This window comes from Odocoileus virginianus, chromosome 23 (genome assembly GCF_023699985.2).
Source record: "Odocoileus virginianus isolate 20LAN1187 ecotype Illinois chromosome 23, Ovbor_1.2, whole genome shotgun sequence".
In the NCBI taxonomy this organism is placed as follows: Eukaryota; Metazoa; Chordata; class Mammalia; order Artiodactyla; family Cervidae; genus Odocoileus; species Odocoileus virginianus.
The window spans coordinates 45,073,217-45,098,802 of NC_069696.1; the positions used below are offsets into that span (position 1 = coordinate 45,073,217).

General features: G+C 43.8%; 1 protein-coding gene across 3 annotated transcripts in view; it reads left to right on the forward strand.

Moving 5' to 3' along the window:
* The first annotated feature begins 684 nt into the window (after positions 1–684).
* The window catches only part of APPL2 (adaptor protein, phosphotyrosine interacting with PH domain and leucine zipper 2), a 53,270-nt gene continuing 28,368 nt past the window's right edge, over positions 685–25,586 (forward strand). For 2 of the 3 annotated variants that reach the window (XR_002314588.2, XM_020897911.2), the window contains exons 1-4: positions 685–942; positions 8,941–9,039; positions 19,770–19,829; positions 20,387–20,458. Coding sequence is in view for 2 of the 3 variants with exons in the window: in XM_020897911.2 (XP_020753570.2) it covers positions 889–942; positions 8,941–9,039; positions 19,770–19,829; positions 20,387–20,458 (285 nt within the window). In the remaining variant the exon portion in view is untranslated. The remainder of the gene's footprint in view (positions 943–8,940; positions 9,040–19,769; positions 19,830–20,386; positions 20,459–25,586) is intronic. The other variant, XM_020897910.2, reaches the window with a different exon arrangement.

The window sequence follows — 25,586 nt, forward strand, 5'->3', positions numbered from 1 at the left end:
GACATTTTCCAAAATGATAAAACGTAGCAATTCACGAGGACGAGACCTAACTTGGCCAAATAGCTGTGGTTTCGCCAAAAGGTTACTTCTAAATACCACAGATGATTCAGTTAACCTATTTTTTTCCCCTAGAACTGACCTCTCTGCTCTCAGAGCTGTCCCGAGGGCATGGGGATTTTTCTAGAAAAAGTGTGGGGAGCTTAAGATTTTCACACAGCATTTCACAGATTTTCAAAACCTATCGACTCTTAATCTCGTTTACTCAACAAGTCTGGGTACCACAAGCAGATAAAATCTTATCTTTCCGCTCTTGTGGCTCAGCTGGTAAAGAACCTGCCTGCAACGCGAGAGACCTGGGTTTGATCCCTGGGTTGGGAAGATCCCCTGGAGAAGGCAAAGGCTACCCACTCCAGTGTTCTGGCCTGGAGAATTCCATGGACTCAGTCCATGGGGTCGCAAAGATTCGGACACGACTGAGCGACTTTCATTCGCTTCCGCTCTTGAGTTCCCCCTCCTGGCCTTTAGACGCATTGACGAGATTAAGCACCGGCCCCTTAACCACCGACCCTCACACTCTACCGGCTCTCTGGGGCCCGGCGGGGTATGCGGTTTCCTGCGAGAGAAGGGCGCTGGCGGAAGCGGGACCGCCACACTTCCGGTGGCCGCGTCGGCCGCTGGCCACACTTCCTGTTGATCCTGCTCAGCTGAGGGCTGGGCTGAGAGGAGGGCCGGCGGGCGGACGGCTGCGGCCACTGGCCAGGCGTGGGCGCGCGCGGGGCCACCCAGGGCACAGAGCATACGCTCGTCGCCTGAGCCTGGAGCACCCTCGACTGCCGCGCCATCCGCCCTCCGTGCTTCCATCCGGCCCCCGGCTCTCCGCGCGGCACCATGCCCGCCGTGGACAAGCTCTTGCTAGAGGAGGCGTTGCAGGACAGCCCCCAGGTACCTCCCGCCGCCCGGGTCCCCCTCGCCCGAGGGCTTGAGGCCGAGGAGGCCCTTCCAGCCCCGGGGTGGAGGCGGGGAGTACGCCGGGCCACCTTGGAGGCAAGGAGGGGGCGGGTCCCGGCCCAGCGTCCTGAACCCGGGATGCTCCGGGACATGGCATCCCTCAGGCAGAGCTGGAGACACCGGGAAAGCGACCCCCTGTCTTTGTGTCCCGACCCCTTTCCAAACTCAGCTGAAACCGGGGCTGCTTGGCCTACACCTGGGCTCACCGCTTACTAGCCGAGTGCCCCGGGCGGATAATCTTTTTCTGCCTCAGTTTCGTCATCTGTTAAGATAGGGATAATGATTGTACCTGCCTCCTAGAGTTGTTAGAATTAAAGAAATGCCTGTAAAGTTGTTAGCGAGTAACGTCTGGCACAGAATAAGAAGGCAGTCTTATTACTGCTGCTGATACGCTGAGACCTGGTGGATTTCGGGCCAGAGTGAGAGACAGAGAGCCTCGACCTCTTTCCCAGCGGTGCCAGACCTCCGCTTGGCCCTGTTTTCCCATTTGTGAAGAGGAAATTGTAACAATACAATACCTCTCTCATTTGTCGCACGGGGAAACTTCATTAGCACTCCCGAGATGAGATTCAAGTCCTTTGAGTTCTGCAGAAAGCTGGTGTGTAAATATAGTGAGTGCAGAATGACTTTAGTTCCTAAATCAGTGCACCTTTCCCCAGGGAACCTTTGTTCACCTTCATTAACGTTTCCCCAGCTTCTTATTTACCCTAGTGGTTCTGCATCCCTGGGTTATTTAAGTAGGTCTCTTTATTCCCTAGTGTCTCAACTCTTCAAAAATGAGAGTAAGATTTTAAGAGTAAAACTGTTTTTCTCTCACAACTTCTCTTCCCTTTTTGCTTCCTTTCAATTTCCTTCTTAATGAGTTGGGCCTCCTGGAGATGATCCTTTGATGAACTTACCCACTCTACATCTCTCCACTTCAGACTTAGTAGTCAAAGGACTCTGTGCTTAGAAACTTGTGCCCATTTCTTTGTGATCTTCCTTACATAGTCAAGAAATTGTAAGGAAGCTGTGGTTTTTTTGTTTGTCTGTTTGTGTTTTAATTGGCATCCTCTGGTCTGATTGACTTTTTCAAAGTCTGCTTTGAAGTTTCTGTACTTCTGGCATTTTGATGGGACAAAAGCCCTTGGTAGAAGTCATTTTGTTCATCCTCACACCTGTTGTATGGGATCTGAAGATAATAAAGTGGGATTTCTATCATTTTGAACAAGGATTTCCCCTTGCTTTGTAGTTGGAGAAACTGAGATGCAAAGATACATTGCTTTCCTAATGGAGCGTGGTGGTGGCCGAGCCAGGTTAGAGAGGCTGCACTAACTGAATCTCAGCGTTGCCCTCACCGAGGAGTTAACATTCAGAATTTTTGGCTTTCACATCAATGAATTTGCACTAGTTCTGAGTGGTTTTCGGGATGTACTCAGCTGTGAGGCAGGCTAAAGAGGACTGGCAAGCAAGTCGGGACACCTGGGTCCTAACTGTGGCTCTAACATTAATTCATCATTTGATTTGGGTGAATTCCTCATCTCTGTCCTGTGACTGGGGCTTCCCAGGTGGCACAGTGATAAAAACACACGTGCCAGTGCAGGAGACACAAGAGACCGGGTTCAACCCCTGAATCAGGAAGATCCTCTGAAGGAGGAAATGGCAACCCACTCTAGTATTCTTGCCTGGGAAATCCCATGGACAGAGAGAGGAGCCTAGTGGGCTGCACTCCACGGAGTTGCAGAGTTGGACATGACCGAGCGACAGCACAAGCCCAAGCGTGTGACTGGCTTGGTTTTTCTCACCTGCAGAATGAGAAGCAGATGATCTTTAAGGGGCTTAAAATTTTATCATGCATGAGGAAGAAGAGGTATGGAGGCCTTGTCCTTCGTCTTTAGTGTTCCTCTTTATGTGATGAATTTGTCATTGCTTTTGAGACATGAGTGTTACTTATAAGGGTTCTTGGTGAGGTTTGAAAGGAAGCTAACTTCTAGGACACATCAAAGCATAGTGTTCTTGTGTGGGGCCTGTGCATAATGCAGCTTTCCTCCTAAGAGATTCATAGACTTATAATTGGAAGGAATCTAATCCAACTCCTTCATTTTATCTATAAAGAATAAAAACCATAGCAAACACCTGTATCATACATGCATTTTATGTGCCAGGCACTCTTCTCAATACTTTACATATATTAACTCATCTAATTCAACAATCTTTGAAGTAGGTCCTCTATTAAAATTACCAAGGAGCAGAGAAGTTAAATAATTTGCCCCCAAGATTATACATTATAGACTGGAAGAGCCGGGATTGGAACTCAGGCAGTCTGCCTGTGTTGTTCAAGTTAGCCCAGCTACCTAGCACCTGGCTTTTCTGTTACTGGTGACCTAGAATATTTCACTGAAAGGAAGTGTTCTTAAGAAACCGTCTATTGTTTGTTTCCTCTTGTTTTATATGGAGTATTTATGAGGGTTACTCTAGTAACCTGGTTGCACAGGATTCATTAATGAACACAGAAGCTTTTATGTTTAAACTCAGTGACCCAAGAGGAACTGAATAACAGTTCATTGACCTTAGATACATCTATTCACATCCTTTTTTCTTTATAGTTCACAGTGCTTCACAACATATTATAAGACTAGTTGATGGGTGTACATGTATTATTTCTGGTTCAGTTCAGTCGCGCCCAACTCTTTGCGACCCCTTGGACTGCAGCACGCCAGGCTTCCCTGTCCCATCACCAACTCCCAGAGTTTATTCAAACTCATGTCCGTCTAGTCAGTGATGCCATCCAGCCATCTCATCCTCTGTCATTCCGTTCTCCTGCCTTCAATCTTTCCCAGCATCAGGGTCTTTTCTAAGGAGTCAGTTCTTCCCATCAGGTGACCAAAGTACTGAAGCTTCAGCATCAGTCCTTCAGTGAATATTCAGGACTGATTTCCTTTAGAATGAACTGGTTGGATCCCCCTGCAGTCCAAGGGACTCTCAAGAGTCTTCTCCAACACCACAGTTCAAAAGCATCAATTCTTCAGTGCTCATCTTTCTTTAAAGTCCAACCCTCACATCCATACACGACTACCGGAAAAACCATAGCTTTGACTAGATGCACCTTTGTCGGCAAAGTAATGTCTCTGCTTTTTAATATGCTATCTAGGTTGGTCATAACTTTCCTTCCAAGGAGTAAGTGTCTTATTTTTACGGCTGCAGTCACCATCTGCAATGATTTTGGAGCCGCAAAAATAAAGTATCTCTCTGTTTCCATTGTTTCCTCATCTATTTGCCATGAAGTGATAGGACCGGATACCATGATCTTCATTTTCTGAATGTTGAGTTTGAAGCCAACTTTTTCACTCTCCTCTTTCACTTTCATCAAGAGGTTCTTTAGTTCTTTGCTTTCTGCTATAAGGTTGGTGTCATCTGCATATATGAGGTTATTGATATTTCTCTCGGCAATCTTGATCCCAACTTGTGCTTCATCCAGTCCAACATTTTGATTGATGTACTCTGCATGTATGTTAAATAAGCTGGGTGACAAATATATAGCCTTGACGTCCTCCTTTCCCGATTTGGAACCAGTCTGTCATTCCATGTCCAGTTGTAACCGTTGCTTCTTGACCTGCATACAGATTTCTCAGGAGGCAGGTAAGGTGGTCAGGTATTCCCATCTCTTCAAGAATTTTCCATGGTTTGTTGTGATCCACACAGTCAAAGGCTTTGGCCTAATCAATAAAGCAGAAGTAGATGTTTTTCTGGAACTCTCTTGCTTTCTCAGTGATCCAACGGATGTTCACAATTTGATCTCTGCTATATGAGAGACAGAATGTTTTAGGGATTAAGATACTTGTCTCTGTTGCTGTTTGGGAGCCTCTGATCCTGGCTCTGCTAAGTCACTTCAGTCGTGTCTGACTCTTTGCAACCCTGTGGACTGTAGCCCGCCAGGCTCCTCTGTCCATGGAATTCTCCAGGCAAGAATCCTGGAGTGGGTTGCCATTACATTCTGCAGGGATTCTTCCTGACGTAGGGATTGAACTTCTGTCTCCTTTGTCTCCTGCGTCGGCAGGTGGGTTCTTTACCACTGGAGCCACCTGGGAAGCCCCCTGCTCCTGGCTGAGTGCTGGTAAAAGCTGGAATGTAATGACAGATAAGAGGAGAGTGCCTGCCCTCTGCTGGTTCACAGTCTGTTCTGGGAGACAGATAAGGACGCAGCAGTTGCAGCACCGTGTGAGCACCACTGTGATAGGAACACAAATGCAACTGTGAGCTGCTGCAGCTTTCCCTTCTCCAGGGGCTGGTCTTTTGCCTGTACGTGGTGTGCTTTTGAGATAAAGTGAAGCGCTGTTGCTTGCTGTTTTGTTATGATGTTTGTTTCTTTTGCAGTTGGCACAACTGAAGCACAGACAATTTAAAGATTAAGTTCTGAGATCACACAGTCAGAGGTCCAGCTGGGAAATCAGGCCTTTTTTAACTCAGGCAAGATGCATCAGAACATTACCTAGTGGTTTTGTCTTCACTGTGGAAGACTTTTGTCCTGCTGTACTGTTTGTTTATAATACATTTTTATTTCAGTAGACTTGGTTCTACCAAGACATTTCTCTCCCTCTCCCATAATATGGGAATAAGAGTTTTGTTTTTACCTTATATATATATGTAATATTTATACTTGTATATAGTATATGTGATAAATATTGAAACATTTTAAATATATATAAAATATACACATATGCGTGTGTATATTTTATAATCACAGCTATTAAAATTGTGCCATTATATAATTAGATGCTGTTTTTAGGCATGAAAAATGTATAGGACTATTTTATTAGATGGTGCTTGGTTTCTTTATTCTGAGATAGAGGGTAGTGTGGAGCTAAGGCTAAGGTGTTTGGTTTTGTTCTTCTGTCCAGGCATACTCTTGAGAGTACAGACTAGTAGAGAAAGGATGGAATTTAAATCTTGATCCAGCAGGTGACTCAACCTCTCTGAGCTTGTGTTTCAGCATGTGTAAAATCAGAATAAAATACTTGCTTAATTCTTATGGAGAATAAGTAACTTACGTAAAGCATCAGTATCTTCATGCTTGCATGTTACACTAACTCCATAAATGATTGCCATTATTGTCCTTATAATTATATGCAACAGTGTCCTCTGGATTTTTTGGTAGAACTTTCCAGCAACTAGTGTACCTTTGACTGGTCCTATTCCTTCTTCATATCTCAGAACATTCCTGTTGTTCCATGTATAAGTTTAAACAGATATAGAGCTGATAAATGTGGACGTTAAAACAGTGTCTGAGATAGCTGGGTATTTTTTTTTCAAGGATGATCATGGCCTCGTTCAGTTAGAAAGGGAAGATAGGAGAGTTTTTGTTAGTTTTAATGAGTATCATGGTAAACATGTTCAGGATATAAAGAAAAAAAGATTTGTGATGTAGTTTTGGCTGTTATCACAGGTGAGAGCATGATAGTAGGATGGCCAAAGAGAAGCCAGCTCCAGACAGCTGCATCCTGCCTCCAGACGGGATGGTGGGCTGTGGGCCAAGGAGCATGCCCGCTGATGAGACCCATCTTTACTGGGTGATGGATGCAGACTCCTGTGGTGGAAAAAAGGTTGGCCATTGGTGCCACCCAGACCTGGGTTTACATTGCAGCCCTGCTGCTTCCCAGTTTTGGGAGGTTTCTTAACCTTGATGAGCCTCAGTTTTGTTATCTGTAAAATGGGGTTAGTTTAACTGTGGTATCTAGTAAAGTTGGTGGAAGGATTAGATGAAGTAGTGTTTAGTGCTCGACACAGCGTCTGACACTTAGGACATACAGAGTAAATGGTAGTTTTTAGTTTTCTTTCTGCTCTCTTTGTGGAGGATATTTATACAAGCCCTCTCATTTCATCCTATAGCTCATTTTCCATTCTGTTTTATTCCTAAGAGTTTTAAAAACAGTAAGTAGGAGTCAACTAAATAGATGTCAGTAGTGTTTTAAAAAATTAAATAGCCTCAGTCTGGTTGTATCACTCTTTTTCATTCTCTGAGACATACTGTTACAGCAAAGAAGGGAACCCGAATCATAATAAACATTGAAGGACTCCTTCATCATTGACACCATGAATGCCGAACAGTTCTCTCCTATTAGCTGATGTTTATATCAGTAGTTAACTGTGTAGATGAAGTTGTTGCCGTAGTGTTGAAATGAAATCATACATGTGAAGCCAATGTGTAATAAGCAGCCGACAGTCATTATCTTATTCATGATCACTATCCTCCGATACCACTATGTATTAGACGCTGGTAGGCACCTTAAGTGCTTTCTTTACTTGTAGGGCTACCTGCAAATTAGTGTTAGGGCCTGAATTAGGACCCAGGACTGACATGGTTCCAAGGGGATCACAGAGCCTTTGAGAGGCCCCAATAGACTGTAAGCTTCTGGAGAACAGAGTTGGTTCTGATCACCACTGAATCTCAGTTCCCATCACAGTGTCTCATCCAATATTGGATGAAGGCCTGAGTATATATATGAGTGAAGTAATAGACTAGTCACTGTAGGTTCTAAAAACATCTTTTAGCAATCTTCTTTTTTTCAAATAGCATATTTGAAAGAGATGTAATGAAGAATTGTAAACCAATGCTTTTCACCTACTCATTGACATCCAGTGATGGATTAAGAGATCCACTGGGTCACAGCTATGGTTTTTGTTTTGTTTGTTCTGATCCTTCTGTTGATAGGAATTGGTACTGAAGAGAGTTCACTGGTTTCAGAGAAGGTATTTTTAGCCATAAAGACCTCAGGCAAAGCCAGGATAATATGTACTGCTGTGACGTGCCCCAGAGTTTGTCAACAAAATCCAAGGTCGGATGATTCAAATGCCTGGATTTCTCTTCTAGTTTATTGGGGGGTGCTTTTGGGTCAGTTATTGTTCTCTTGCCTGAGATAAGTTAGAAAAAGAAAGAAGGAATTGAAATTCATTTGCAGGGAAACTGTGCACCTTAATGGATTGTTCTTTGTAAGCTGCCCTGGTATCACCTTATTAAAGACATTTCTGTAGTTTACTCTCTGTTCTGTGCCTCGTGGGTTGTTTTCTGAAATAGAGATCCCATTGTCACTAATGTTTCCCATTGTGCTGGACACATTAACAGTAGTCCCTTGAACAGACATGGTCTCTTATGTGATGCCGTGATACTTCTTTAGACATCTTCCAATATATAAATATTTTCTTAGTGCTCAGCAGATCAGGCACTCTGCATGAAAATGATAGGAAATACCTTTCATCTAAGACATTGGTCATCTGTTCTTGAAACACTGAGTAGTCTTCCCAAAGGAATGGAGCTAGCGTTCCTAAGTTTCTATTTGAGTTTTGTGCCCAGAACTTCTGCTGGCATGCCCACAGTACACGAAGTTTCCTGGCCATGAGTTTAAAAACTTGGTTGACTAGAATGTGATGAAAGACATGGAGATTGACTGTAGTGTCTTAAGCGGAAGCAATGACACACTCCCGCAAGACACTCAAGATTGCAGAAAACCAGACAGGTGGTTAACTGCTGTGATGATGCAGTGCTGGGTGACCGCGCCCCAGGCACACAGACAGGACTGACAGTAAACTCAGTTTACAGGCTTGAAGGGAGAGGCCGCCCTTTCTAACACTGCTCTATTGAATGAACTTTACTGGTGCTTAGGTAGAGGCTAAAGTCAAGACAGATAATAGTCCTTGAGTCTTAACCCTTTAGAAACTGGCTTTCCTTCTCTGTTCCCAATAATCGAACTGTATTCAGTTTGCCCTTGCACTGTAGTCTAAAGGATTAGAAAAGGAATTCTAAATTAAAGCTCCAGGAATCAACTTGTGTCAGTATTAGGAATAAAAAAAAACAGAGAATAGGCATCTTCCCTCCCCATTTCTGTGTGTGTCTGCGTATTTGTTTTACTTCTTTGTAACTTTCCCACTTAGAAATAACATTGTCCTCTTTTCTTCCAGACTCGCTCTTTACTTAGTGTGTTTGAGGAAGATGCCGGCACTCTCACGGATTATACCAACCAGCTGCTCCAGGCGATGCAGCGCGTCTATGGAGCCCAGGTATCCTCCTGCCCACTCAGCTGGAAGGGACAGAGTAGGAGCCCTCTGCCCTAATCTTGAACTTCTCTCAGGAGGTCGAGAGATTTGAGTCAGAACACCCCCTTTTAAATTTTTGAAATAAAATCACAATTGTTTTTCTCTTCTCTTCACCTCAAAAAACTAAGGACAGTTTGCTTTCATAGCCTAAGAAAGAGGGTAATTTTCCTGTAACTAGTAGAACCAGTAGAAAGGTACCACATCACTGCTTTTTAATTTTAAAAAAATGCAGTCCCAAAGGGAAACATTTGAGTCTCCTCTTCCTACCTGTGAATGAGTGGGTTCATATTCTGAGGCATGGCTCTTTTCTTTCTCATAAATGGTCAGTCTTAGATGTCAGTGCAGGCGCATAGAGATGTTTTTTTCAAGTGCTTCCTCTGAAAAGACTTGAGTCACAGTTCTAGAACAGTTGGGTGGTTCTTTGTTTTGAGGAACAAGTATCTTTGTCTTGCAAAACCTTGGAAAATAAACTGCTGAGTAGCAAAAGTGAATCTTTTTAAGATTAAGAATTGCCTATGTATGTTACTTTCTAGGAGGATAAAACTTGAGAGTTACTTAAAATTTGTTACATTACACATCAAAATATTACGGCAACCGATTTCGTTATTAATTCCTTGCTGACTTAAATCTGTCTTTTTCTCACCTATGATCTCTAAATAAATACCACATTCAGTGTATAATAGTATATGTTAGTAATCATGTGTAGTCATTTATTATTACATACTTACTCTTCATGTATAATAACTTACTGTCATTGTTTCATTCGTTCATATCATATATGGGGAAAGACTCAGTCCTTGCCATTAGGGCGCTTACAGCTGGGTTGGAAGGCAAAACAGTTACCGAAGAGTGTAGACGTGCTGGGCGAGAAAGGGCACCTAACCCGGAGCAATTGTGCTGGACACCCAGAAGCAGGAGGATTGTGACAGTGGAGATTTATTGACTACTTCTTAAGTTCCAGGCGCAGTTTCAGAAGCTTCTACCTGTAATCATTTCATTTACATTCACTCACAACTCTGTGAGGTGAGTGTTTTACTGTTTTCTTCATTTTCTAGGTCAGGAGATTTAAGGATTCTGGTGATGAATGACTTCCCAAGTCCACCCTGTTAATACGTGGTAGAGCAAGTCAGCCTGAAGCCAAAGCCCAGACTCTTAACTACTGAACATAAGGGTGGTAGCCTGAGCTAGGGCAGCGGCAGTGGCAGTAGGAAGAGGTAGATTGGTGCTTGACTGAATGTGAGGGGGTCAGGTCAGTGAAGAGGGAATCAAGAGTGATGCCCAGGTCTCTGACTTGAACGACAGGGTGCATAGTTGGGAGAACACAGGAAGAGCAGCAGGATGTGTGTGGGGGTGTGTGTGTGACTGTGACAGGAATGGCAGAGACGCCAGTCTTGATTCTTGAAAGGCTGAGGTGTCCATGAGACACCAAAGGGGGGAAAGAGATCATGTGGAAAGTTCAGATCCAGAGTTCAGGCTGGAGATAAGAGATTTGCAAACTACTGTGTTACAAAAGTGTTACTTACTAATTGGAACTAATTTTAATAACCAAAAGAATCACACACTTATTTGTGGCTTTGCTTGTTTGTTTAGGTAAAGCACTCAGAAACTGGGAGACCCACTTTGTCAGTTTTTTAAAAACCCTATTTAGTTCTATTACATTGTTTTTTTTTTCCTGAATATTCAAAATTTAAGAGAATAGAAAGTTTTTTTACTGAGGTTGTACTGAAATTTGCTTGCTCTTCAGGAATTTGAATATTGTTGTCAAATGACTGGTCTCCTGTTTAAGGTTTAAGAGTCCTAAGACTTAAGGGACTACGACTGCCACTCCCAAGAGTCTCTGCTCTGCTTCTCCATGTCTGTCAGAATCATTTACTTGGAGATGTCCAGACACTCTTTTATGTGTTTTGTTTCTTCTGAGCCCAGAAAACTGCATTTTTCCAAAATTAAGTGGGTCTTGCATTCCAAGAGACTGTAACCAGTTTTCAGTTCACACCACATGATCATCACATGGGCTCTTGTGCTGGCAGAAACCCTTCCTTCTGCCTCGGCGTTTCCTGTGGCAGAAGCTTAGCAGGAACGTCTGGCTAAGGCTGCCAGCTCAGTGACGGATTCTGGCAGCATCCAGAGGCACTCGGATTGGCTGAGGTCAGGGCTAGTTGGGTCAGGGCTACTTGTTTTTCAGGTTTATTTGAACATGTTTTGTTTCTTTTTAATTAAATTAAAAAGAAAACTTTTTAAACTCCTCTTTGATCCATTTGTTTACATCCATGTATGTGGTTGGGAAGAAACAGAAAGAGAGAGAGGGAGGGAGAAAGAGAAAGAGCTACCAATATTTTCATTCAGCGTTTGCCCTTAGGTTATGTTTTCTTGGTTTTATTTAACATTCTTCCTTAAATAGTTTACACCTAGACCTATTAAATTATATTAATAGAGTTTTGTAATTTCATTTTAAAATACAGGTGCTTAGCAAGATGTTTTTCATTATTACATTTTTAAAACCAGGTTAATGCTGTTAATAAATTATAAATGTTCATAAAAGATATTTTAAGTCAAGCCACATGGTAATTTTCTAGATTCTGATACACTGAACTTGGCCATTTGGGCCTTAGTTTTAGAAAGAGGAAGAGTGAAAAAAAAACTAGAGGAAAGTTCTGTGAGCAGTTTTGCTGATATTGGCTGGTTTGGGGAAAATCTGTAATTTCATTTGTCTTAAGCAGTAGAATGAAGCTATGGGCTCTAAGCTGTTTTCAGCATTTTAGCAGTCCCTGGATCGCATGTGGTTTCCTAAGTGTTAGACATGCCTTTGCACACGCAGGAGCAGAGCACGCCACTGTGGGTCATCTGGATGAAAGAACTCGTCTCCTGCAGCAGAGGTGGTTTACATACTTAGAAATCTCTTCTGTCTTTGAAACTATTGACTAAGTAAGTTTAAAACTTACATAGTGTTTAAATATATGCACGTGTATACATATTCAGTAAAAATCTGCCCAAGTTTTGCATTTGATATATTTCGTATATTTGTTTTGATTTTGTATATCTGCCTTACTTTTGTTTCTTTCCTAGAAAGGTTAAGATTTCTAAAAATCTTTGAAAAATGGATTTATTAGGGATCTGGCAAGTTTACTTTGGTAAGGTACCTTCTCCCCTCAGACACTGTACTGAAGAAACAGGGGGAAGTCAAATGATGTTCCCAGCAGTGTTAGTGAAACCTGGCATCTCCTAGAACCTGTCTTTCTCCTCCAACAGATGACAAGTCTCTGTAATTGGTGCCTTCAGTCTGGATGGATTTTTTTCATTTGTTCTGTTTGTTTTTTTTTTTAATTACATTTTGGATGGAATTTTTTGATGTGAGAACCATGGTTCAGGCTCTTTGCCTTTCCTTCAGCAAAACTGGCTTGCTTAAACATGGTCTCATCTTTGCAGCTGTTCCTTTTTTATTTAAATTTTTTTTTACAAGTTTAAAACACTCCCTGCAGCATATGGGATCTTAATTCCCCAAACAGGGATCGAACCCATACCCCTTGCATTGGGAGGTAGAGTCTTAACCACTGGACCACCAGGAAGGTCCCTTTGCAGCTGTACTTAAACAGACCTTTTGGAGTGCAGAACTCCTGATTCTAAAATGTAAAAGTGCACACTGCAGTTGGGAGTCGTATCTTTTCAAATTGGGCTTAGACAGCAGGAGGGGATAGGAGTAAAATACTTTGCAAGATATGCATACATTTGTTATTATAAAAAGGAAAATACTTTTCTTTATAAATGATGATATATATATATAGATAGATAGATAGACATCAAGCTAAATAAGTCAGTGTTCCTCTTGGGAAACAGTGGTGGGCATCCAGGAGTGTGAGCCTTAATGGGGGAGAAAGAAGGATTTGGGAGGCATAGAGGATAAGAACTGTGTATTTTAATAATAAAAATAGTATGAGACATATAAATCTACCACACACGTGGTGAGACACCTCTTGTGTATGATCTCATTTAGCTTCCACAATAGAGAGGTGTTACTATAGTAGGTGTTTACAGCAGGGAAACTGAGAGAGGTCACGCAGCTTGCCTGTGATCACACAGCCGATGAGAGGCGGGATCAGAGTTTGAACTCAGGTCTTTGACTCTGAAGCTTGACTGCACTCTCACTGTGCACCGCCCCTCTTGACATACTGGTCTCTGGACGTGGCAGCCGAGGCTAGGGAAGTGGGAGTCTTCAGCAGTCATCCTTGTCATCATGGAACAACCCTGCTTAGCACCCTAGCAGCTTTGTTGTGTGTTAAAGGTGGGAGCTAGCTCCTTTTTGTGTCCCGGGGAAACTCCCTTGTTTAATTGGATTTATTCATAATGGTTTCAATCAGTGCATTTTAACAGCTCTCAAAACAGTCACACTGAGGTTCATGTGACCCGGACAGAGGAATGTGTGTAGCCCAAGGTACAGGTACAAGGTGAGGTACCGGAGTGGAGAGCCCTGAATGTTTCCGGAAGCAACCTCAAAGACCTGGGTCTTTGCACTGGGTTTGCATATGGAGTCTACACCTTCCCTCATGCCAGCATTGAAGGCTTTCAGATTGGTAGAGATTATTCTGGGGCAGGCTCATTCCTTAGGTACAAGGTTAAGTGTGTGACCTTAGCTGTATCAGCTCTGAGTTCCAGCCTTGGCCACTTGCTGGGTGACCTTGAGCAGGTCACTTGATTGCCTGAGTTTCCTTATCAGTTAAACAGAGGTCATATTAATATTAATAACCACCTCATAGGTTGTTGTGAGGGTTAATGGAGCTAATACCTGTAAAGTATAAGATCAGTCCTTGGCAGGAAGTGCTCACCGTTAAAGTAACCACCTTCTAAGCATTAGAATAATCATAGTTACGATAGCACTGTACGCTGGGTCCACTGGTTGGGTTAAGTAGAACTTGGTGCTCTGATCTTGACTTTCCTGAAGGAGCAGTGTAGCTGCGTTCTCACTCCTCACTGCATCGTTGATGTTTGCTCCTCATTCTAGATCCCGTCCCCCGCTGGCTGCACAGGCCGTTTGGTGCCTGGTTCCCAGCCCCTGTCCGCCCTCCCTCCCGGGCAGCCCCTGACGCTGGTACCAGCAGCCCCTGCACAACTATCTTCGCTCCCTGTGACAGTGTCTCTCCCGAGTCTCTGCCCACCACTCTTGATTGCTTTCTTGTCCTGGCACCCTTTGCTGCCTACCGCTTAAGTCTAATTCCATAGGAACCCTTCTCTGGTTAGTCTCTACTAGCTTGCTGGGCAAGGTCACTGTAGCACAGCCTGGCCATTTCAGAATCTATTTCTAGCCCTCATCTTTAGGTCCTTATTACAAATGACTTTTGCCTCTTGTCACTGTGGAGAGTGAGTTTTCTGCTCTTACCTGGGCTACTGCAGCATGGTCCTAAGTAGTTTCCCTTTAGTCAGAGGATTGTCTTTTGCTTTTTGGTCCATTCTTTACCCTCAAGCTACCACATCCAAACCTTCCCTCCCTCCCTCCCTGTCTTCAGATGCTTCTGTGGCTCCCTGTAACCACACAGCAGAGATGAAACCCCTCAGTAAGGCACGCAAAGCCCTTTGTGAGCTGAGCCTCAGCCTACTCCTCTAGTTTCGTCTTCAGCTAGGCCAGTGCGCCAGGCCCTCCACACATCTCGAGACTTCGCTGTGCCATTCCTGCAGCCAGGAGCCCCCATGGGCCCTTTGTCCTGGCAAATGGCCTTCCCAGCAGATGACTTTTAAGACTGACTTCAGACCCGCGGTATCTGACGCCTTTCCTTTGTTCCTTTTCTCCCTTCTGACCGAAGCACCCAGATACCCTGCTCTCTTGTTGGTCAGAGCTCTGAGAGACAGTGTGTGGGGGTTTTTTTGCCTCTGTGCACTGTGAGCTCTGAGAGCAGATTTTCTTTGTCTCCAGTGCCCAGCACCTTGCCTGGCCTCACTCACCATTTGATAACTAGGTGTTAAGTGAAGGACTGACTAGAATGGCACGTACCCCCATGTGTGCTTGATTGTCCCTCCCAGACCTGTGCCCTGCCATCAGCACCGGAGCTTGGGACCCTGCCATCGTGGGTCAGCCAGTCTAGGGTCCAGCCATCTTGGACTCCTCCTCCTCCCCCACTCATTCAAGCCTGATGTTTTTGCCTGGGCGATACCAGGCAGATCTCTGCTACCTTCTCTACTTTCTGGCTTGGCTTCAGCCTTTTCTCTGTCTCACTCAGCTTCAAATGGTCTCCTGACCCTCATGTCATCCTCTTTGTCCCTTCAAGGTTTCTTTTGCAACACCAGCCACTTAGGAAATTCTGCTCACATCTGACCTTGTTATTCTCTTGCCCAGGTTCCTCAGGGCTTCCCTGGTGCCTGCAGAGTGGAGTCCTCGGCGGGTACGCCTCAGGGCCTGCCCCCGTCAGGGCTCTCTAACCTTTCTCCTTGCTGCGCTCCAGCCAGGGCTCCCGATCCCGTCAGCTTGGGGGTAGTGCTGTGATGAATGAGACTCTCAACCACTTGACTTCAGGCGGCGCTTCTGGCCACATGTGTGGTGGAGATGAAAGCAGAGCCTCGCTGTGACGGTGACCAGTGGACTTCCTCCGCCCCCGCCCTGGCCGCTCCTCCCCTGCCCGGGCCTTCAGGTCGCTTCAGGTGACGGTTGCACTTGGGGAGTGCTCCCTGCCACCGTGAGGTGAACTGTCCTTTGTCCAAGTCTCCGTTTTCCTTCTGGGTTTGTCCACCAGTGGTCTTTCTGCTCCACACCAGCCTTGCGAAGCGCTGTTTAAAATAGAACATTCTGTCAGTAAGCCCTTCATCAGGTTCTCTCTTAAGGATTCTTATGACACATCTGATAGGGTAGATAGTAACCAGAGATCTATTCCAGAGTGCTGAAGGACGCTACTCCCAGAACTCCATTATTCATAGAGTCTGCATTTTAGACCACTGCTTTTGCTGAACTACAGCTAGAAAAATAGAGAATTTCTGCTGATATTTATAGGCCCTATGAGACCTGCCTACAGAGTACAACTAAGTACAGTTTTGGAATTTGGATAGGAATAGTATTGGGTTGGCCAAAAAGTTCATTTGGGTTTTATAAATGAACTTTTTGGCCAACCCAATATATTGTTAAAAACTTGCACTTTAAATTTTGAGTCTGACAGATCTGAGTTGAGTTGTTGCCGTCCCGGGTACTAATTGTATAGTTACAGAACCTTTCTCCTCATTTGTATGAGAGTAAGAATATTCTCTACATTGTAAGTGCCTTATAAGGATTAAATGTGATTATATATAAACAATGCGTAACAGCAATTCAGGTACCTAGAAGAGACTCAGTAAATATTAGCAGCTACTTTTATTATTGTTACTGCTAATATTTACTCTTCACACAAGTTCCAGTTTTACAGGTCTTATTGCAGAGATAATTAGGCAGGCTTACCTCACAGGGTGTGGATTAATTAATTGATGTTGGTAAAGCGTTTCATGAAACCTTTGTGTACAATAGACTAAGTATGAGTTAAGATTAAAGTTGGTCCAGTTTAAAAAGACTTCATATTGTGTGCTCTGTACAGGGGAGTTTCATTTCCTTTCAGGGCAGGTGACAGGCCATTTTGCAGCATGTATTGTTTTTGTCCTTGGTGGAGTCACGCTCGTGGAACAGTCTTGCTCCCTGGAATCACACACATCTGAGACGCGCAGTATTTTCAGAAATGACTTCTGGTAGAGGCCTGGCAGAGGCCAGTGTGCACAGGAGTTCTGGAAGTGGCCGTGTGCGTTGCTGGCTCCGTCCCGTCTCCCCGAGCCTCTGGAGCTGTGCACCCCCCTCCCCCGCAGGCCTGGGCACAGTCGGGGGCCGGCGGCTCCCTGGCAGCTATCTCCACCACATGTGAGGGTGCTTGCCAGGACCTTCTGAGGTAGAGAAGGATTCAAGCAGCCTGTGGCCCTTGCTTGTTATGAAAGCAAGGACTGTGGTTATCATGTTGATTGGTCTCTAAGGAGGCAGATATGGGGCAGTAATATTTTAGACTTAGCTAAAATAAAGAGAAGAATGGACTAGAAGAGCAGAATCTGTTCCTGACTCTAGAAGGGTTGTAGCTTCATGGAGAGCCTCCTGAGGGAGGTGAGGCAGAGGACAGTCTTGTGAGACATTTACTGTCTAAACAGGACCAGCACTTAATGACCCTTGGACTGGCCTCTTATTTTTGTAAATAAAGTTTTATTGGAAACAAAGCCACACTCATTTGCCCATGAATTATTTATGGCTGCTTTTGTGTCATGGCAGAGACCATCTGTCCAATAAGTCAAAAATAATTGCTATCTGGCCTTTTATAGGAAAAGTGTGTCATCTCTAGCCCAAAGTAGTGGTCTTCTCAGATCTTTTCTCTTAGCAGGACTTAGGATCTTAGAGAATAGTGTTTAAGAGCATGGGTTTTAGACTCAGACAGACCTGAACTCATATCCCAGCCCTGCTGCTAACTAGCTATGTGACCTTGGGCAGATGGCCTAATGTCTCTTCTTCTGTAAAATCAAGTTAATAGTTAGAACTTGCCTTACAGGGTTGTCAGAATGAAATGACACAATGCCAAGAATGCACTTAGTGTGGTATCTGGCTTGAATTAAGTGCTCTGTAGATGTTCACTGCTATGGTTAGGATGATTCTGTGGATCTGCAAATCATAGTCTCCATTGTGCTGTCTGGGGTGACTTGAACAGATCCATCTCAGACCCACTGTCATGAACTCAGAGAAGAGGAGTCGGGGGTTTTCTGATACCGCAGAGTAGCAGCTCAGTGAATGGGCTCAGACCTTGTTTCCCTGCGCCCTGATCGTCAGAACAGCACTGCTGAAGATGGTCAGCAGACTGTCTCCTGGCTGACTGCATCATCCCTGTCCACTCTGTAGTCTGTTCCCCCCTTGTTTGTGATGCTGCCTTATACGATGAGGAAGTATTTTTGCCCTTATGCTGTGATCCCAGGTATTGTTTAAAAACTTGAAATTTAGGTGACTCTTCTAACCCTCTCTGTTCCTCCATTCATCACGACTTGTGGGCGCTTCTCTGTGCCAAGAACAGTTGCCCATCCCTGTCTAGATCCAGGACGCAGTGCTTCTGGGTGTGTTCCTTGCCTCCCTCTTAGCTACCTGACTGCCAGCTCCAGTTTGTTTTCAAAGTGGTGGCACCCCGGTAGGATGCCAAAGCTAGGAGTTTTCATTATGTTTGCCTAACTCTGTTATGGGGGAGAAGAGAGCATACCATGTTTCAGGGTCTACTGATGGCTGTTTCTTGGGACAGATGAAGGAAATTGGGGAACAGGTTGACCAGTTATCTGCAAAGAAGGCCAAAAAAGCCACAGGATTGGGTTCTAATGGATCTTGCAAAGGAGGCCCATGAAAAATAAAACAAGCCCTGGCAGAACTCAGGCCTTCACCCCTAAGGCACAGAAACCCAGGAGAATTAGAACAGCAGTGAAGGTCAAGGCTGGCCAGTACCCTCCCCTCATCTGGCACTGTTCCTCTCTTAGGAGTATACCCCAAACCTAGAGAGAAGCCTTAACTGAGCTATAGAAATGTAAGACACATTTCCTAGGCCAGATGTGTTGATGGTGGGAGGATAGTGGTAGACAGCTGCTGTGTAGCCAGAGATTAGAGGGAGAAATACAACAAGGTGAAAGTGGACCATGTCTGCCAGTGAAAACAGTATGAAAGGGCCCTTCCAGGCATTGCAGCTGTGCTTCTGAGTTACCGTCCGTCACTGGTAACACAGTGATAACCCATGGATAGCACTGACCTAGTGCCGTGGTTTTGGTAGAATCCGACTATGTGTCCTGTCGTGATGCTGCTTACAGCTGGGCCGCAGAGTCCTGCATGCCCTCCCTCTGCCTGCCTTGCCAGTCTTGTCTCACTTCCACACCCTGTACCCCAAGCTCCAGCTGCTGCTAAGTCGCTTCAGTCGTGTCCGACTCTGTGCGACCCCACAGACGGCAGCCCACCAGGCTCCCCCGTCCCTGGGATTCTGGCAAGAACACTGGAGTGGGTTACCATTTCCTTCTCCAATAAGTGAAAGTGAAAGTGAAGCTGCTCAGTTGTGTCTGACTCTTCATGACCCCATGGACTGCAGCCTACCAGGCTCCTCCGTCCATGAGATTTTCCAGGCAAGAGTACTGGAGTGGGGTGCCATTGCCTTCTCCAAAGCACCAGCTACACCCCGCTTTATAGCTTTTCAAACATGCTGGGTGCTTTTCTACACACCCATCCCTCCTGGAAAGCTCATCCCTGTGGCCAGTTCCTGGTCTTTCTCCAGGGGTCTGTCTGCTTAAAACATCTCTTCATTAGAGACCATCCAGCTCCTCCAGTCAGAGCCTCCTAATGCACCCAGTCTTTCCTCTGTGGGTCTCATCATGCTTGTAACTAGTTTTTAATGTCTTCTTCCCCAACAAACCCTGTGAGGGCAGGGACCACACCTTGGTTGGATGTTTGGCACATTTTAATGGTTTTACTACATTTGTTTACTGACTGAATGACCAGAAGGAGCACTGATTTATAAATGGTGGGTATGAGAAAAGCTTTTTTTTTTTGTAATTTTTGTTTTGGTCTTGTATTTCAAATAATTTATTAACAAAGTATTTTATTATTTCATAGATACATATTATGTTTAAGGGATTTTCTAAGGTGGCATTATTTTCAGTGTGTGTGCACTGGACAAATCTTAATTACTTTTCTCTTTTCTCTACAGAATGAAATGTGCCTGGCTACTCAACAGCTTTCTAAGCAACTGCTGGCATATGAAAAGCAGGTAACTGATATATATGTGGCAAATGTCTTGAGAGTCCTAGGTAGAGTTCTTATAAAGGAATTTTCTAGGGGCATCCTTTAGAGACCTTCCTTCTTTCCTTTGTTTCTTTCCATAGGCCAGTTCCATTTTTTTTTTTCTTGCCTTTTCCTATCCACTGATAAGTTCTAACTGATGATTATCCCAAAGTCTTTATGATATATTCTTATGTATGCTTAAAATTAGTTTACAAAAGTAATCAACTGCCCTGAGGGTTCATATTTTTTGAGGGACTACAGATGCATTAGCACTAAGAATTTCAGGCAATAAACTGAAAGATACCATTATATCGAGACAGGGGGTGATGACCACCAGCGGGATAGCCTGGGAAGGGCAGTTGACAGCGTGGCTGGGGCAGACCAAGGGAGAGCTCTGGTTCTCTGCAGTCAGACACTCTGACATCATGTGCTCTTGGGAAGAGAGGAAGTCCATGTGGAGGGCAGTGTCTTGCGGGATGATGCTATAGTGTGGAATTCCCTGGCATTCAGCTAACACCTTGCACTTTTTTTCTTTGGTCTTAGAATTTTGCTCTTGGCAAAGGCGATGAAGAGGTAATTTCTACACTCCACTATTTTTCCAAAGTGGTGGATGAGGTAAGATAGCAACATGGCAAATTTTTTTTTTTTTTTTTTGATTGAAGGATAAAGGTTTTACAGAATTGTGTTGGTTTCTGCCAAACGTCAACATGAATCAGCCATAGGTATACATAGCAAATTTTTATTTGATTCTTTTTTTGAACTTTCTTTCATCTTTATTTCGGCTTACTTTTTATTTTTAGATATCTACTTAAATATCTGAGAAGGTATCTCAACTTTATCTTCCAAGGCTCATTTCATAAATGAGGTTGTGTGTGGTTATGTTTGATTTTGGCTTGAGGGGAGGGCCTTTGGTACATATAAGCAATAGACTGAAAGATTTAAGACTTCTAAGAATTCAGTTTCCTAAGGAGGAAGAATTAGTGTCTCGGGGCTGCTATAATAAAGTTACACATAGGTGGCCTAAAACAATGGAAATGTATTCTCTCACAGTTCTGGAGGCCACAAGTATGAAACCAAGTTGTTGGCAGGACCACGTTCCCTCTGGAGCATCCAGGGGAGAATCTGTCCTTGCTTCTCCCACCTTCTGGTGACTCTGGGTGTTCCTTGACTTGCAGCAGCATCACTCCAGTCTCTACCCCTGACTTCACGTGGCCTTCTCTCCCTGCCTTACCAGCATGTTTTCTTCATCTCTGTGTCTTAGCTTCTTACTAGAACACTTGTCAGTGGATTGAGGGCCCACCTAGATAACCCAGATCTTATTTTGAGATCCTTTATTGTATCTGCAAAGATCCTTTTCCCTAAAATTCATATGGTATAGACATAACCTTGCAGGGAGCGTGAGTCAACCCACTATAGAGAGATTCTGACCACTGTTCTTATGGCTCTATTGTATAATATATTTGGAATATTTGTGAAAAGCAGGTATTGGTATAGGAAAAGTGCCTAAATCCTAATTGTAAAAGACTTAAGAGCTCAGGTGCTACTGGTGCTGGGCAGCACCCTCTGCCAAATTAGATGAGCATAAACGACTTCATTTTTCAAGGCGTTTGTAGTACTTACAATAGAATATCTTCAGAGGATAAGCAAACAAGACAGTGTACAGGTGCCATTTCACTGGGCAACCATTGATGTGAAGGTGACACTGTCTTCAGTTTATAAAATGAGAAACTAACAGTCACATAAATTTGTGCCAATTGTTTTGTTCATTCAGTTCACCAAGTCGATATTCAGTCAACAAATACTGACCACCTGCTATTTAGCAGATGCAGTTCGAGGCACTAGGGATGTAGATACAAACTGTCTAGTTGGTAGTGAGCTTTGTCCTCTGTTCCACTGCTGGGGCTCTTTGTATAATAATATGGATGCGTGTCTAGTCCAGAAGAGGAGGAAGATGAATGGAAAATGGAATTAGAGAAGAGCAGCAAGTGAGGCTAAAGAGCCTCTTGATGAAAGTGAAAGAGGAGAGTGAAAAAGTTGGCTTAAAGCTCAACATTCAGAAAACTAACAACATGGCATCTGGTCCCATCACTTCATGGCAAATAGATGGGGAAACAGTGGAAACAGTGGCTGACTTTATTTTTCTGGGCTCCAAAATCACTGCAGATGGTGATTGCAGCCATGAAATTAAAAGATGCTTACTCCTTGGAAGAAAAGTTATGACCAACCTAGACAGCACATTAAAAAGCAGAGACATTACTTTGCCAACAAAGGTCCGTCTAGTCAAGGCTATGGTTTTTCCAGTGGTCATGTATGGATGTGAGAGTTGGACTGTAAAGAAAGCTGAGCGCCGAAGAATTGATGCTTTTGAACTGTGGTGTTGGAGAAGACTCTTGAGAGTCCCTTGGACTTCAAGGAGATCCAGCCAGTCCATCCTAAAGGAGATCAGTCCTGGGTGTTCACTGGAAGGACTGATGTTGAAGCTGAAACTCCAATACTTTGGCCACCTGATGCGAAGAGCTGACTCATTTGAAAAGACTCTGATGCTGGGAAAGACTGAGGGCGGGAGGAGAAAGGGACGACAGAGGATGAGATGGTTGGATGGCATCATCGACTCACTGGACATGGGTTTGGGTGGACTCCAGGAGTTGGTGATGGACAGGGAGGCCTGGTGTGCTGCGGTTCATGGGGTTGCAAAGAGTCAGACACGACTGAGTGACTGAACTGAACTGAACTGAACAAGTAATTTTGTTGAAGGTGAGAAGAATTTTTCTTAATTAACAGTAAATGAATAACCCAGGGGGAGAAGCAGTAGTCCACTCACTGAAGTTATGTTTTCTTGACCAAAAGAGAGTTGCTAAGGAAATGTGGATTAGGATTAGAAATCCTAAATTAGGATTTCTACTTTAAGATCTTTACTCATGACTATATTTTCCTGGGGAGGAATGATGATTTTTTTTTTAATTTAATGAATTGATTTTTATTGAAACATAGTTGATTTTTTCAGTGTTAGTTTCTGGTATGCAGCAAAGTGATTGAGATATATATTTTTTCTTTCATCTTCCTTTCCATTATAGTTTCTTACACAATAGTGAATATAGTTGTGATTCCATAGTAGGACCTTGTTGTTTATTTTATATGTAGTAGTTTATATCTGCTAATTTCAAACTCCTAACTTATTCTTCCACACCTTTTCCTCTTTGATAACTTTAACTTTGCTTTCTATGTCTGTGAGTCTGATTCTGTTTTGTAAATAAGCTCATTTGTATCATATTTAAAATTCCATATATAAGTGTTACCATATGATTTCCATAGTAGCTGCTTTGGTTTACATTCCCACCAACAGTATAGGAGCTTTCTCTTTTCTCCACAACCTGTCCAGCATTTATTATACCTCATTGTAGTTTTCATTTGCATCTCTCTAACAGTTAGTGATGTTGAGCATCTTTTCATGAACTTATTGGCCAGTGATGATTCTTTCAGTGGGGAGTGATCATTTCGAAAGGATGGAAGCTTGGAAGTGTGATTTTTATAGGCAGTATCATAGCCTCCTGGAAGCTTAGCACTGTGACTTTTCACACAAGCCTCTTGATGTCAAGACTTAAGCCAGTAAAAGCAGTTAACTCCGGTGGGAAGTGGAGCGTAACTTTCAAGGTAGTTTTCTCTACCTGGGTCTATATCAGGTTGACAATTTTTCAAAAGAAATAATTTGACTCAGAAATTGAAAAATCTAACTAAAAGTAGAGATTTGTGTCACTTAAATTTAATAGGATGTGTTGGATTCAGATCTTTGATGTTATAGGCATATAGAGATTTTTATCCTGGATGATTTCACCAAAAGCAAGGTTTCTAGATGACTTATTTTTAGTGCATCTGAGACAGGAAAGTTTTGACATTATTGATTCCATTGCCCAGTGTGTGTCAGGCCCCTGCTCTGAGTGTTACTTATTCACGTTATTGTTTTATCCTCTAAAGAGTCATGCAAGGGATATGCTGGGATGCCCATTTTCTGTGTGATGATACTGACGTGCCAAGAGGTGGTTTGTGCTCTTTGCACACTTCTCAGCAGAGGTGGTGTGTTTGGAAGTGATTATCCCTTACCTCCCAAAGCCCCAAAGGAAAGAGTTGGCAACACAGATCCCTTGATCCTTAAGAAGAAATTAGGAAGAAAATGAATAATTCGGAAATTTGCCATTCCTGAGGTATATGACCGTTGGAAAGAAAACCATTTAACCTCTCTGTGTTTTGGTTTTCTTCATCTGTAAATGACAGAAGCAGGATAGTCCACTTAGCCAAGCTGTTATAAAGATTAAATAATTAGAGCATTCGATGCAGAGCCAATTCATTGAATTCACCTAATTAACTGTTAGTTAAAACAAAAAAGGTACACTTCTGATTGCAGTTATTCAGGAAAAGTAGTTAACACATTCTGTCCTAATGCATTTTTTGGCATGGCTGTCTTCATGTGTTCCCCCACAGGTAGAAAAGAAAACAACTGCCATTCTTCGGCTTGATTGAAAGATAAGGGGAACATTGACTGTTTGGCCAGCTGCTCCCTTGCCTGACAGATGGTTGACCTTAGGCCAGTTTTTAATCTTATCAGAGCAGCCCCTGCAAGCCCGACTTTGAAGGACCAGATCTGTTGGGAGATCTATGTGCAAAAGGGGGATGCGGGCGTGTGACTTTGATCACTGCTGAAAGAAACTTCGCCTAACATTTACCCCAAAAAACAGTCGCTGGGTGATTGCTCCTTATACACCCAACAGGAATCCCAGAGCATCCTCATAGTATCTGGAAGTCTGAGCCTTCCACTGTGTTCATTACCAACTACCACACGTTTAATGTTTTGGCCACTTTGTGAGCGTGAAAGACAAACTCTGTATCCTAGGCATTGTTTTGAGAAGAGCATGAATTTTAGATCCCAGTAGCCAGGGATTAACATCCTAGCTGTTCCACTTATCTGCTCTCTAGATTGAGATTTATTTGCCCACCTATAAAACTGAGGATAATAAATAATACCCACCTGACAGAGTAGATGGGAAGTTAAGTGATGTAAAAGCACAGAAAGCTGGCACACACAGTGGCACATGAGGTGCTCTAAAGAGCTAGTGCTGGTGGCGATGATTTTTATTTCCCCTAGACCTTTTACCGGAGAAGGCAATGGCACCCCACTCCAGCACTCTTGCCTGGAAAACCCCATGGACGGAGGAGCCTGGTGGGCTGCAGTCCATGGGGTCGCTAAGAGTCGGACAGGACTGAGCGGCTTCACTTTCACTTTTCCCTTTCATGCACTGGAGAAGGAAATGGCAACCCACTCCACTGTTCTTGCCTGGAGAATCCCAGGGACGGGGGAGCCTGGTGGGCTGCTGTCTGTGGGGTCGCACAGAGTCGGACACAACTGAAGCGACTTAGCAGCAGCAGCAGATCTTTTACAAAGACAAGATTTAGTAAGGCCTTGAGATGGAAGGGAGGAAAGAATAAAGAGCTGTTAAAATTATCTCACAAAATTATCTGGTGAGGAGGAGCATATCTGAATATAGCCTTCTTGCTCCTGGAAAGGTCTGCAATCTGGCTGGGTTGTCTCCACAGGGAGCTTTCTCTCTCCAGAGAAATTCCCAGGTCCCCAGTGCCTACACTTGCGGGTAGGTAGGTTCCCAGTGGGCCAGTCTTTAAGGTATGACCTCAGCCCCGTCTGAGAGAGCACATGCGCACAGAGGCCTGGCAAAGTGCTAACCTTACTGCCCAC